The sequence below is a fragment of the Nannobrachium achirus genome (assembly GCF_963921795.1).
Source record: "Nannobrachium achirus genome assembly, chromosome: 18".
In the NCBI taxonomy this organism is placed as follows: domain Eukaryota; kingdom Metazoa; phylum Chordata; class Actinopteri; order Myctophiformes; family Myctophidae; genus Nannobrachium; species Nannobrachium achirus.
Window position 1 is genome coordinate 17928059 of NC_137825.1, and position 15356 is coordinate 17943414.

Genomic DNA, 15356 nt, shown 5'->3' on the forward strand with positions numbered 1-15356 from the left:
TGGCAAACCACAACATACAGTTAATTAAATGCTCATTAACATTCATTAACCTTTTCATCTCTACACCCTGTTTACTGAAGTGAAAACATTATTCTTAACACACTATACTGTATATATCAGGGGTAGGCAACCTTAGGCACAGATGCCAACATTGGCACAGGGGAGGGTCATCACCGGCACACTGGCAGGATTTTTATTTTAAGAACAAATCTTTTTTAAACATGGTCAATTAAATGAAGTTAACTAATGTATATCAAATTTCATCCGGCACAAAATTCTACAGTCATCAAAACTCTGAACGCTGACTGGGGAGGGAGTCGGGGAGGTGGATTATTGCTCTGAGTCTAATGATCGTTATATCAATGTCCTGCCAATTAAAATATGTACAAATATGTGTCATTAAAATGTATGTTGACATGGCACACTGACACTCTAGAAAATAAAGGGGAGATGACATGCACAACATCCAACCAGAGTTGGGCAGGTGCAGAGCGAACGAGTAGATACTAGAAAAATAAACAAAAACACTCGCACACTGTGGGCTCACATGCGAAAAAGTGCTTCATTGCACCAAATAAATGTTGTGACGTTTCGAGCAACACTGCTCTTCTTCAGACAGAAGTCTGAGTCTGAAGAAGAGCAGTGTTGCTCGAAACGTCACTCTAGAAAAAAAAACATGGCACTTAATTTCAAAAAGGTTGCTGACCCCTGGTATATATTGTTATTATTCAATTATTATTCCGTTTCACACACAAACACGCGCGGGCGAGAATGTGTGCTCGCGTACACACACACAGTGTGTGATGAAAAGTCTATGAAACGTTGAGTGAAACTCCCATATTTCTCTTTCCCAGGATGCAACTGTGAGACAAATTGCGTTTTGTGCCACCTGTGTCACTTTGAAGGTACCAAACTAACCACTGCCAGCTATACTGCCAGTTTTTCCAAGTAGTCACAGAATATTGTCCTATTTTTCGATCGATCCCCTGATTGATCTCTTCTTCCGTCAAAAAAGAAAACTCGGCTCATTTGAGCACCATGCAATCCATAGTTTTCGGCCATTGAAAAATCTGCTGTTTTGACAGAGAGCGAGAACAAGGAAGCAGAGAAAAAGCTGATTCAGTGAAATAAAAGAAAAAGAAAAGAATATACTGTATGTAAACAGGGAGCACACCAGATGTGGCTGATCGCTATCTTGTGAAAAAAGAAAAAGAAAATCACTCGGTACACACTTGGTCTACATTCATGTCTTCAACATGGATCAGTCCCATATAGGAGTGTGGGTCATGACCGAATGTATAAGATCGCGGGTACAAACGGCCGAAATAAGTTTTCTCAGATGGGTGGCTGGTATCTCCCTTAGAGATAGGGTGAGAAGTTCAGTCACCCGAGAAAGACTTGGAGTAGAACTGCTTCTCCTACACATGGACAGGAGTCAGCTTACAGTAGGTGGTTCGGACATCTAGTACGAGGCCTCCCAAGCGCCTTCCTAGGAAGGTCCTCAATTGGGAATGGCAAGGTATGGCAGCTGCCATACCTTGGCTACAGGGGAAAAACATGAATAACATAAATTCCCCATGCCTGTTGCTAAGGTATGGCAACATGACTGGTGTCTTGCACGCGCGCGAAGGCGACATACCTTAGCTTTTGCTGAACTGACGCCACTGTTCACCAGCTCTCTCAAAACTATAGACACTATAGTTAGTTTGCCCACTACTGTCTGTGTTGTTCCCCAGCCAATCCCTGTGTTGATTGTAAGTTTGGTTTCACCTGTGTCTAGTTAGTCTTGCGTATTTATACTCCCCTGTTTGTTCAGTTCCTTTGTCAGATCGTTGTTGTATGTCACCGGTGTTTGTTCCAGCTCAGTTTGTTCCTGATTCCTGTGAGTTTTCGTAATAAACTCTGTTGCATTTGAGCTTTCCTGCCTCCACCTGTCTGTCTGCATTTGGGTCCTAAACCTCCTGCCTTCGCAATCGTGACGCTGTTGCTGTTCTTAGTCATGGCTGCCAGTTCCCATCTGACGTCATGTGGGAGTCCCGACTGCTCCACACTGTACTGAATAACTGCTAGCTTGCATAATGACTTCAGACTAGGAATTAAGTCTAAGACGTGCAGCTCATGGGTTCTGGGGTGTCCTCCAAAGAGGGTGATACGATCTCCCACCATGCAACAGCACATCCCATACATCCAGTCGGGGCCTTTTCCCTTGGGCTCAACCTGCTTCCAGGAGAAGGTCTCTGGATTGAATTTCCACAGATCATTGAATGTCTTTCCCCGGCTCTCACCACCAAATATGTACAGCTCTTCATTGTAGGTAAAGGCTGAATGCCTAAAGCGTGGTTCTGGAAAGAGCTGTGCAGAAGGTACGCTCATCCAGCAGTTGGTCTCTGTGTCAAACACTCTGATGTTGTTGTTGAAGAGAAAGCCGGTCCAAATGCCTCCAAATACAAATATCTTTGTCCCGATGATGGTGTTAGAGTGACAGTATGAAACAGGTGGTGTAGTGCCTCTGGTGTTAATTAAAGTCCAGACCATTATTTTGGTGTCCAACTTGTAGATGTCATTAGTGTATTGGTCGGTCCCTCCTCCATGGACATACATTAGATTGCCAAAGCCACAGGCTGAGTGACCCGTCCTCCCCTCTGGAACAGTCCCTGACACCTTGGGCTTCAACCACCTGTGGGTGTCGACAACAAATGCATAAAGAATGTTGCATAAAGAATATTTGGGGAAGCCCCCCCAGATGTAAATGATATCTTCTAACAGCACAGCTGTGTGTCCCGAGCGCTGGAAGGGAACCTCAACAGGATGTTCTCCACTTCCAGTCGTCACTGGAGGCAACTTCCTCCAGCGCAAAGACACTATATTGAAGATATGGACGTCAATCTGATCGTTGTCATTCAAACCCTCACTGTACCTTCCAAAGTGGTAAACCTCGGGTTCCACGGCAACAGCAGCATTAAACCAATCTGCTGGTCCTTCCTTCAGACATACGGTCCACCTCAACATTTCACAAACAGACACAGATGAACAAAAGCAGCGTCTTCAAGGGTTGCTGAATACAGTATATTGTGGGTTCTGCCACTTGTATTGGTATAGTGGCCTCCAAATACTGATGTCATGTTGATGACATCAGTCTTGTCCAATTATGGTGGTGGACTTCCCCACATCCAAAAGAGTACCCCTGGTGCCAAGCACCATAAATGGAGTGAGCCCACAATAATACAAATCTATAAAGTAACTTATAGTAAAACATATTAACCTCTGAGATCAGAATCAGCTTTATTGTCACATCAGATATACAGGTGTAAAAAAGTGGTTGAATTGTATTTTTGTGCAAGCTGAAAATAGCTGATCTGCAAGCTTACAATGCATCATCACATCACAACACTATGCATTGTGAGCTTGTATCTACTATTTTAGCTGTGCGACACTTCAATGATGAAATGGGGAATTCATTTAGAGAGATAAAATGTAACAATCTTGTGATCTGAAGGTTTCTGCCTGATAGCAACGGTACAGTATGTAGGTTTGACTGAGGATCTTTTCACAACATATTTGGCAGGATTTGTCTGGGTACAGAGAGCACTACAGTGTGTATGCAGACTGTGGCAGTGGTGTGTGTGTGTGTGTGTGTGTGTGTGTGTGTGTGTACACACACACATACTGTATAAAGCAGATGCCTACAGGTGATGTTCATGTCAGCACCACATGCATTCCTACGACTTGGCAGCAGAGTCCTGACCATCCAATGGCTCCTCCCACCTTCGGGAAGACAACAACCACACTGACACAGGCAGCGACACACACACACACACACACACACACACACACACACACACACACACACACACACACACACACACACACACACACACACACACACACACACACACACACACACACACACACACACACACACACACACACACACACACACACACACACACACACACACACACACACACACGGCCAGGAAGGAAGACTCTCCACCACAATTGCCGTGTTATAGCACATTCTTTGTTACTACTCCTACAGATTTTCTCCAAACACACCCGTCCTTGGTTCTGGTGACTTATACTGCCAATACATAAGGAGGCCATGTTGTTGCAATTCCTTTTTTTCATTCATTTTATATATATATATATATATATATATATATATTATTTTTTTCATTTTACTTCTTTTTTTAAATACATGAAAAAAGTAAATGAAAAAACACGACCCCTCAAGTATTAGGACAGTATGAGTCACCAGAACCAGGGACAAGTGTTTTCGATGAATCTATCATGGTTAAACGTGGAGTTTGAAGTTACAATGGGATTGGATAGGAAGGACTCTGATAACATTTATATCAAATGCTGAATCAAGCAACTTAAAAACTGTCTGGGGTGCTCCCAAAAGCATGAGTAGACGATAAAATGACCCAATTCTTTCCTGAAAGTGAAAAGTCCCTTTAAGTACTGTACTCAAGTAAACATACTTACTGTCCACCACTGCTGAAGGACACCATTAGAGGGAAGAACTATGATCTTGTTCCACCCAAATTTAGAACAAACATGGGGAAGTTCTCATTCTACTGCTCTGCCACCAAAATGTGGAATACCCTGACAGCCATCCACGAAAGGATGAAAAACATCTATCAGGAGACCCTCCCATTCTTTTCTACATAATAGCGTTTGTATTTGTTGATGACATGTATTGTGTAAATAGTTTGGTGAATCTTGATGAATTTAATACATAGGACCACAATGGAAACAAGTCACCAGGACTTTTTTGTGTTATCCTTTTGTTTTTGCCTTAATGTCGGACTCACTGTACCAGGTGCTGTTTACATTTCTGAATAAGTATTCAATCAATCAAACTTCCATGACTGCTGGCAATCTTCTGTTTTGAACAAATAAACCAGGGCACGCCTAGTTGTGTGGCGGGTGTGAGATTAGGTGCCGAAAATAAACATTTAAAACAGCTTTTGGGTTTTTGGCGAAATACCTCTTTTAATGACAATCATAGGGCTTTCCATGTTTAAACTATGGCACTGCAAAAATCACAACAACTTTAAAAACATGAACATTTTATAACAAAGGCTACAAAGCAGCGCAAATACTGAGAGTGTGGACCTGGATGTTGTCAACCTGGACACAACACTGTGAGCAGCATACCGCTGATGTCAGGAGGGAAACCTTGTAAGTCCACAACCTTGTTTTTTACTATTTAAAATAGTGAAAATAGCTGATCAACTATTTTCACTACTTTTGTGCCACAGCATATGGTGATTGATGAAGTAGGGCTATGGAGATACAAGGTTTCTGCCAGACGCCAATGATAAATACTGTACATAATTGTACCTGACCAGTACAACCACAGTATTTTCTACTGTTGTACTAGGAGCAGACCAGTAGAACCACCAGTCTTCTAATGTTGGTCAATGGGTGCTGACCAGTACAAGCAGTCTTATACTGTTGGTCAATGGGTGCTGACCAGTACAACCAGTCTTATACTGTTGGTCAATGGGAGCTGACCAGTAGTTTGTCACTGGGAGCTGACCAGTACAACCAGTCTTAAGGGGGTTCCACACTACGCACGGTCACCGCCTCCTAGCAATTCATTTTCAATGAGAGGCGGGCGGCTTTTTCAGCCGCGCAGTGAAGTTTTGGGGCGGCGAGGAGAGCGGGCGTGGCCCCGTGAAATCCCCGCGAGCGTGAGAGATGGATTGTGTTCATCTTTGCGAAATACCGCCCGGCGTTTATTCGCGGAGCGATTGTGTTTTGTGTGTACACATGAGAGACCGTGGTGCGGTAACCGCGGATCCAAGCGGCAGCCGTAGCGGCAACAGCGCCTAGTGTGGAATCCCCTTTATACTGTTGGTCAATGGGTGCTGACCAGTACAACCAGTCTTCTACTGTTGGTCACTGGGAGCAGTTGATGGTCAATGATTAGCTCTGTTGGAGCAGGTGGGGGGTTTAAGTGCTAATTGGTCAAAGGCACCTCATCATCATCAGTATTGAGGGGGGTCATATTCTCCTGGCTGGTGTTGGGGGACTCCAACCCAGTGGTTCCCAACCTGCGGTGTGGGGGACGCCAAATCTCAAAACGCCAAAACACAAAAAGAGGTTCTTGAAGGAAAGGGGGGGGGGGGGGGGGGCGCGCAAAATAGCTGATCTACAAGCTCAGTGTGAGCATTGCTGCGTTACTGCACAAGGTCACGTAGTCGGAGCTTGTAAAAGATTGGCTCAGCTTTTGTCAGATTTAGTGGGGGGCTTTAGTAGGGGGCTCCAAGGAAAAGAGGATTGGGAACCACTGCTCTAACCCAGTGGTTCTCAGCCTTTTCTGGATCAGGGCAAATCTCTTAAAAAAGACGTTTATCGGCTCTTAAAAGTGATTTATCGGTATCAAAATGAAAACCTTTTTTTATATTAATGTTATATTAATATATTGGGTGATTTGGCAATTATTTGGGGACCCCACTTGGCCATATACGTAGTTGCTGTCGGGGAGAAACCTCTCATCTCCATATTTTACCTTTTTTTATTTTATGCTCTACTTGATCATAACAGTGTCACACAAAAGTGCGTTTTGAGCTTGAATACTGAAAAGTAAACAGTTTTGGACGTACAAGGTTTCCATCCGTCAATTCAAAACAAAATGTTAGGAAACCAAAAAAAAAAAAAAAAAAAAAAGGGACTATTTACTTGCGACCCACGAAAATGGGTCCACAACCCACAGTTTGAGAACCACTGCTCTATCCCATTAAAACCGGGAAAGCATCAGTGTCATCTTATATATATTTCTTGTGTTGGCTTTTCAAAAACAGCAGATGTACAAGCTCACAGCGCGTCACTTCATGCCGCGAGCTTGTACATCTGCTATTTTCGAACAGTTAAAAAAAGAAATCTGGTTTAGAAGGCATTTGCAGAATCTGCCTCAGGTCTTAATAGGCAAGGCGGGGATGCAGCAGCGATCTCAGGCCCCACTTCCCTAGCTGCCGCAAGGAACTTTTAGAAGGAAGAGACACCAAGGTAATTCTCGCTATCTCACAATTCCTAGCGACAGATTTGTCGCACCATGGGTGCGAAACCGCAGCCGGAAGTTCGGTAGAATGCACTGGAGTCAGTGAAAGCCTGTGGAGCAGCCTGGGAGCAGCTCATGAATAAACACTTTTTCTGAACAATTGAGACCTTAACCCATTCCCTACAAACTTAAAATATGGATGTGCGCTAAAACTGCCGGGAAATAGCTATATTTTATTAACATGATAGGGTATAATTTCATTGTTTTCAAAGCTATGATGATAAACCACCACCAAAAAGACCACTAAAACTTTCAGAATAATCCATGTTTGAAGGATGGGTAAGTGACTTCTCTCAATGTATTCACAATGGGAGACACGGCTATAATCAACGGCGCGCCATATGTGCTCATTACTGCTCAATTCGTGCTTGATCGTCTAAACCACCATCGGCCTGGGCAACGGATCGTATACAGACGCCACGCACAAAATTTCCGAATCAAAATCCGACCTAGTGAAGCTGCGTAATGGACGATGGTTTGTATTGAGCTAAACGGCTAGCAGACGCTATTGTAAACACTGGTTTAGCGGTGATGTCATCATCATATCCTTTTTTTTCACGGTCTCTCGTTATAACCAGCTGAAGGTAAGGGAACCCATTTGCTCCGTCAAAATACCCAAATAAATGCTTAAAAAATGCTTTTATATAAAAGTCGATCCAAAGTCGATCGACAGAGCCGCTCCTAATGAGAAAGTCGTTCTCAAAGTCGACTCGCAGGCAAGAAGTTTTTAATAACATACTTTGCTGTGTTGATTTTCGATGTGCACACTGTGTCATTTTATAGCAGTATCTAAAGAGCACAAAGTGTGTTTCTAAACGTGCCAAGTATCGCAAGACTATCCACCGTTTCCTATCTGTGAACCAAATCTTGCGATACTTCAGAGACAGAAACGATTGTTAATTACTGTTATTATTATTTCATTATGTACTGTGGACATCGAAAAGCAAGGGATTGTAAACATTCCTGTGATATGTTTTCTTTTATATTCCTGAACAGATTATATGACAAAGGTCTCAGTCGTTTATAAATGGTGTTTGTTCATGAGCTGGTCTAGCTCAGCTCCATTCACTAGCCATGTTTCCATAAACTTATTCGAATTAGGGAAGCGAATGATCAGAAATGCGTATTAAGACAAAGCGAATTTAGCCCGTTTCCATTTGCGGGTGTCATTCGAATTAGCGACGGTCGCATGGGTTGACAGAGTAGAGTGCTCATCCTGCAAGTTTCAGCGTCCTCTGGAAGGTGGCCGATCTGCAAGCGGCGCGGAGACGCAGATGCAAGCTGCAGTGAGCTTGTAGATCGGCCACTTTTGGCACGCAACACTGTGTGATGAGGAAGGGTTAGCCACGGATGGCTTGACTCCGGGAGGTGTCCGTGTCACTCCGTGTGTAACAAACAACCGGTTTGTTTTGTGGGCTATAAACGCTATACAATGGACGTTAAGCGGCAGGGGAAAGTGTTAAGTTGGTGGACGATATGGACCCAGAACGTCATAATGTATTCGCATTTATTGTCTGACCCGTTTCCATTCACAAATGCGCATTTAGTTTATTCGATAAAGCCTCAAAATCCACCTCCTCCAAGCGGATCATTTTTTTTTGTGGATAATGAAAGTTTATTCGCATTTTGAAGTGTTTCCATAAAAAGATTTTGCGAATAAGTTGTAAATGCGCATTAAGAGGCTTTATGGAAAGGCCACTATTGTCCTGTATTTCATCGCACTTCCGGTGTGAGTTTTGTCACCCATGGTGAGCATGACGCATGCCCGGTGGTCACGTGTTCCCCATCCTCCTATCCTTGAGCTGCTGCAGGGGCTTAAATCAGAGGAGTCTCACTGCAGTCCAGACCACCGTCTCAGTACCTCAACTGGAGCCCCCTTGCATTACTGAAACCTCCTTTCACAGCTTCTTTTGTTCGGAAAAAAATAAATAAATACAAAAAGAACGTTTTCGTTTTCAGGTAAACAAAGCTTGTATAAATAGTGGTTTGCGGTGTGGCGGTGGTGTGTTTTCAGTGGTGAAAGAGTAGTGCCCTCTGCTGGTCACCTGAGGTCGAGCACGCTGATTTTTGAGTCCCTCACTAGGACATGTTTACATACCTGAGAGAGAGAGAGAGAGAGAGAGAGAGAGAGAGAGAGAGACACAGACAGAGTCAGACAGAGAGTCAGACAGACAGAGAGACGGAGACTAAATTAGAGGTGAGCCACCTGTGTGGAAGTACAATAAATAAATATTTAACATTATGAATATACAGTATAATGACATGCCCAAAATATGGATGCCAAGTTTGAAGGTTGTTAACATTTTTAATAATTAATAACGAACGAGACTCACTCAAAAACAACACATATACGTGTTTATTTTGACCATACAGCGACCCACCCAAAGCCCCTGCTGACCCCCACACACACACACACACACACACGCGTTAATACTCACAGAGAACAGGGGAGGTTCTTTAGAGTGTGGGTGAAACCCCTTCAGTCTGCAGCCAGACACCTCACACATACCTGCAGTGGTGAGTCTGAATACACCAGTACTGAGAGAGAGAGAGAGAGAGAGAGAGAGAGAGAGAGAGAGAGAGAGAGAGAGAGAGAGAGAGCATTTAACGTTATTGTTCACTCCCCTTTGCGTTGTTTATTAATTGAGGCAAACATCTGAGAGACAGACAGTAGGAAAGCTGAGAGGGAGACCGTGTAGGAGAGACAGACAGTAGCGCAAACGAACTGCAAATGTTTGTGCTTCCGTCTCATTAGAAGTCTGTGTCATGTGTCTATTGAAGGTTTTTAGCTCAAGAATTCAGCTGACAGTAGGATGCGGGCGAGCGAGGGGAGCTTCGGTAGCAGTACTACCCCGAGATCAATCTGGGATAAGCAGGGATGCATGTACTGTAGGACATTGGTTCTCAATCTTTTCAGGCCGCGACCCCCAAAATAATCACATTTTAACTGGGGACGGGGGGTCCCTACGAGCACTAAGGGTTGAGGAATTACATTTTGTATTACATGATTCTATTGTGAAAATAGCAGATCTACATGCTCACAACGCCTTGCAATTCACAATTTCTGCCGCTAATATTTGACAATTTGGCCAATGTTTAATTTGTCATTTTAGAGGTATTAAAAAGTCCTAAAATTGTCACTTTGGAAATGTGCAGATAACCTCTATTACACTTAAACTGCATTTTGGTTTGTTTACTGTTGCGTGAGAAAACATTGTTGCACATCAAGTTAATCATCTGGGGGACCCCCCAAAATAACTTGGGGACCCCACTGGGGGTCCCGACCCACAGGTTGAGAACCACTGCTGTAGGAAGTGTGGAGTGTTGGCCAGGGAAGGACCAGGTGTTTTAGGGAAATATTCTACAAGTAGGCCAGTCAATCTAAGGTTTGACCCAAAAGAAATTGCAATAGTAATGGTTCAAGGTTTTTTTTATGATCCTTAGAAAAAGACCCCCCCCCAAAAAAAAATCTTCTTTAAGTAGCATGTGAGGGGTCTAACTAGGTCTTTCGTGATCCTGAATCCATTGCAAGCATTTGTTTTGCACAAAAAAAACCATTCGTCGGATTAAAAACGGACACCACAAAACAGAGCTGACCTCAGAAAAGTGATGACTCATCACTAAACCATAGTTTTGTGGTGTCCGTTTTTAGCCAGAGGAATGTTTTTCGTTATGATGCCATCAAGTCCTGCCAAAATACATTTTTGTCGACTAAATCTACAGTTGATTTAGTCGACAAAAATGTATTTTGGCAGGCCTTGATGCCTAAAATCTTATGATATTCAGTCAACTAAAACTAGACTAAAACTAAAACCTTTCAGCTGACTAATTTATTAGCCTGGATCCAGCCTGTTTGCTCCGTTCCACATTTTGTATTGTCTCTACGCATCACATGCGTAGAGACAATACAAAATGTGGAACGGAGCAAACAGGCTGGATCCAGGCTACTAATTTATGACTACAACTAAATTACATTTGATTAAATAAATCAAAATTTGATGTAAAAAACAACACTGCATTGAAGCACTACAGTGATTTCTTTTCACTCTACCTATTTAGCCTGTCATTTGCTGACAAGAGTTCATGCCACTTGCTCTGACTTGGCTCTCCTAAGTGGCTCTGGATAATAGCATCTGCTAAATGACTAATAAACTGTCGACAGTAAATTGTAATCAGTGACGGTGAAGGTTAATGCTAGAGGTTATAGGGAATAAATGGAAATCAGTCAGCGGCAATTGCAGGTTAAGGACGTGCGTGTCCGTGTGTGTGTGTGTGTGTGTGTGTGTGTGTGTGTGTGTGTGTGTGTGTGTGTGTGTGTGTGTGTGTGTGTGTGTGTGTGTGTGTGTGTGTGTGTGTGTTTGTCGCTGTGCGTATTACTATATTTGTGAGCACCAAACGTAACCTCAGTAGTAGAATGTGAGAAATAGACGTTGTGAGGAAAATGTTCCTGGTCCTCACAATAGAAATCCTTGTTTTACGGTTAAAACTGTTTATTTTTTCTTCTTTTTTTAAAGATATATTTTACAATTAGGGAAAAAAAGTAGATTGGGGTTTACGTTTACGTTGAGACATTTAGAGATAAGAGTTATGCCTGATTTATACTTACTTAGTGCTCATGTCGTGCACCGAAAAATAGCCGATCTAAGTTTGTAGATCTGTTATTTCTTGCTTTAGTGCTCACGGTTAAAAATGGCAATAAACAAGACATGGCATTCATAAAATCACTTGCCTTAAAATGTCGATTTCCAAATAAGAATAGTAATCCAAACCTGTGTGTGTGTGTGTGTGTGTGTGTGTGTGTGTGTGTGTGTTACACCTACTCATTGTGTTTGGGGGCGCAGACGATAGCGATAGCCTCAGGTAGCATGAGCTGGTAAGAGCAGTGTGTATGGAGGTCTACACTGGACAGGAACGCTGTCTGTGTAGGATGAGTCTGGAGAGAGAGAGATATATCTATATATATATATCACTTATTAGAGAGAGATGAAGCAGGGACCCCCTTAACCTTTCCATAGATTCCATATATATAGTTTCATCGTTTGACAGCACAATCGTCAAGTGTATTTTGGATTCACGTCAATTCATGTTTTCAGATATTTAACCACTTGAACTGTCAATACTTAGTAGCAAAATAAAGTAGTAGTACTCTGTCCTGCTCTTTTTCCCTTCTACACCAAACCTCTTTGCCAAAAATAGCCGATCTACAAGCTCACAATATTTGGCTAAAGTTCTCAGAATATGGATGCTAGGGTTCAAGTGGTTAATATAAAAAAGGAGAACCCATGTAGAAACTCTGAGGACCCCCTAGAGGTCCCGGACCCCCTGTTGAAGACCCCTGACATAAACTATATGTGTAGGATGGATCTGCAGAGAAAGAGAAATGTATCACTCCCTCTGCCAACCTGGGGAGAGCGACGAACTGACCTCATTAATACCTCCAAGTACAAAATATTTGTAGATCGGCTATTTTCAAATGGCCAAGGTATAAAATTCCGATCTGAAAACTCTTTGTTCTTCTCTCTCTCTTTCTCTCCCCCCCCTTCTCTCTCTCTCTCTCTCTCTCTCTGTCTCTCTCTCTCCCCCCCCCCCCTTCTCTCTCTCTCTCTCTCTCTCTCTGATCAATTAAAATTTGATGAGCTTTATTGGCAGACAACATTGCTGGCCATATTGAACAATCTAATAATAAAAACATAATCAAAATGATTCCAGCGAGGTGATGAGACGTGAAGGAGAAAAACAGACGGACAGATGGTTGACTGTTCTGAGCATCCATATCATTATCTTTTGAAACTGACCCAACAAAAGCTGTCCGAGGTGTGTTTCCGACTTTCTAAACCAACGTTAAAACTATCAGTTCTAGGGGTAAGAATTATATAGCATTCGCTATAAAATCAATGGTTAGACCGATAAAAAAGTACATGTCTTCTTCAAAAAAGGTGTCAGAGATTAGTTACGAGGGTCAACACGCTTCTCCCCGTCTATGAGACGATTTTGTCGGCCATACCCTGCTGTCTCTTGCCCTAAACCTGACAGGAGCACCCGGGACACCGGAGCAAGCGTAGAACGAGGGTCCAGCGATCTCCTCCTCCGACCTCCGCAGAGGAGGTCCGTGGCTCATACACTCTGTGTGTGTGTAGCCTGTGTGTGTGTGCTTTCGTGTGTGTGTGTGTGTGTGTGTGTGTGTGTGTGTGTGTACACACACAATAGCTCTCGCAAATAGCCGTGCGGTGCAGCGCTAGCCGGGCTACAAGCTAACAACAACGTATCACGTTGTGCGCGGCACCGCACAACGGACGAAGTATACATTGCGCGGCACTGCACGACGGACGAAGTATACATTCACCACTAACTGATACGGCCCCGCCTCCTTTTCAGACTGTTTGGAGAAAGACCACGTGACCTACTGCAGCACAATGTTAAATTTCGGGGGGCGTCACCACTCCTTTAAGTAAGCAAGAGGCAAACATTGTGAAAATAGCCGATCTACATGCTCATAACGCCTCGCAACGCCTCAACTGCTATTTTCACAATATTTATCTGTGGAACCGAGTCACATTAATACCTACAATTCCAAGTGCTTGTCAGGGTGGGGGTCCCCGGTTAAAATATGTTTATTGTGGGGGTCACGGCCTAAAAAGGTTTGAGAAGCCCTGGTATAGAGCATTAACAAATTCATCCACCAGGGGCATTGACAACTCATTCTTATGACTTCCTATCTAGCCAAGCTTTATAAACTATATATATATATCTTTTTTTTAAAGAGAAAACAAACGTTGAATAGTGACTTTGATATTCGAATATTCAAATATTTGGTGAATGCCCTAGTGACTAATGATTTTTTTCTAGCGGAGTTTGTCCCCCATTTAAACGCCTGAAGTTTTAAGTGAAAAACTTCAATTCGTAATCTTTATTTATATATTTGTATATTCTATATACAGAGGCAATAAAGTATCATTCTCTCGAGACTGTAGCTAGCTCAAAGGAAGAGGGACAAACGAGTGGGCGTTCCCTTTTCTTTAACGATGGCTAGCCAGATTGATAATGTATCGATGTAACAGGATGTAAAAGGGCTAAATGGATTTAAGACAAATAAAAAACTGTGATCAACAAATTGCTTTCATTATAATTAGGGATGCCCCGATCAGTGTTTTTTTGCTCCCGATCCGATACCGATCAAATATTATTGCTTCCGATTCGATCCCGATCTTTCCCGATCCGATCTTTTGGCAAGGCATTAAGAAGAAAAAAAAAATCTATTCATTCTCTATCACTTGGTTCTCAACCTTTTCAGGCCGTGACCCCCAAAATAATCATATTTTAACTGGGGACCCCCGACCCTGAAGAGTTGAGGAAGTATATTTTGTATAACACGGTTCTATTGTGAAAATAGCAGATCTACATGCTCACAACGCCTCGCAACGCGAGGAGTTGTGAGCAGGTAGATCGGCTATTTTCACAATTTCTGGCTTTAATATTTGACAATTTGGCCAATGTTTAATTTGTCATTTTAGAGGTATTAAAAAGTCCTTAATTTTTCACTTTCGAAATGTGCAGATACCCTCTATACACTTAAACTTTATGTTGATTTGTTTACTGTTGAGAGAGAAAACAATGTTGCACATTAAGTTAATCATCTGGGGACCCCCCCAAAATAATTTGAGGACCCCCCTGGGGGTCCCGACCCACAGGTTGAGAACCACTGAGCTAGTTGACAGTGCAGAGAGACATAATTGCCTTCCTTTGATCCATTAGCAAGGGGCCAATTACTACTTATTGGCATCAGCTGCCAGCTGTACACAGAGTCTGACACAATCACCTTCCCTCTGCAGTGCTCTGTCTGTCTCATTTCTCCAAAAGCCCTTGAATATGATTGAAAATGATTAAGGATTACTGTGATTATGGTAAGCTTACATTTCATATCGCATTCACCTTACCTGTAACTTTCAGTACTCCCAGAAAATATTTTTTTGAAAAAAAGAAAAAATCTGATCTTATAAAAACGGCCATATCGGCGGCCGATCCGATCACGTGATCGGGCAACACTAATTATAATACCAGTAAGACTCCCTAAGCCAGGGTTCCCCAATAGGCGGGCCATTTGCGGCCCGCGGGGGGCTACTGTCAGGCCCCCACCAACCCCAGTAATAATTGTGGGCTCGCCTATAAGGCGAGCACACTCTAGATATTGTCATTATTTATCAGTCAGACATATCAAGTTCTCCTCAATACTTTGTCCGCTTTCAACTCCTACATACTTAGTGAGAAAATGAAAATAAAAACATCAA

The 15356-nt window shown here is 42.8% G+C and overlaps 1 protein-coding gene across 1 annotated transcript in view; it reads right to left on the reverse strand.

Annotated features, from left to right (window-relative positions):
* Nucleotides 1-9112: 9112 nt before the first annotated feature.
* Nucleotides 9113-15356, reverse strand: part of LOC308303532 (AMSH-like protease) — a gene marked incomplete at both ends in the record, with an annotated part of 28844 nt that continues 22600 nt past the window's right edge. Inside the window, 3 exons of the mRNA XM_080747920.1 lie at nt 9113-9169; nt 9510-9609; nt 11892-12004. Of these exons, the coding sequence (XP_080604046.1) occupies nt 9113-9169; nt 9510-9609; nt 11892-12004 (270 nt within the window). The remainder of the gene's footprint in view (nt 9170-9509; nt 9610-11891; nt 12005-15356) is intronic.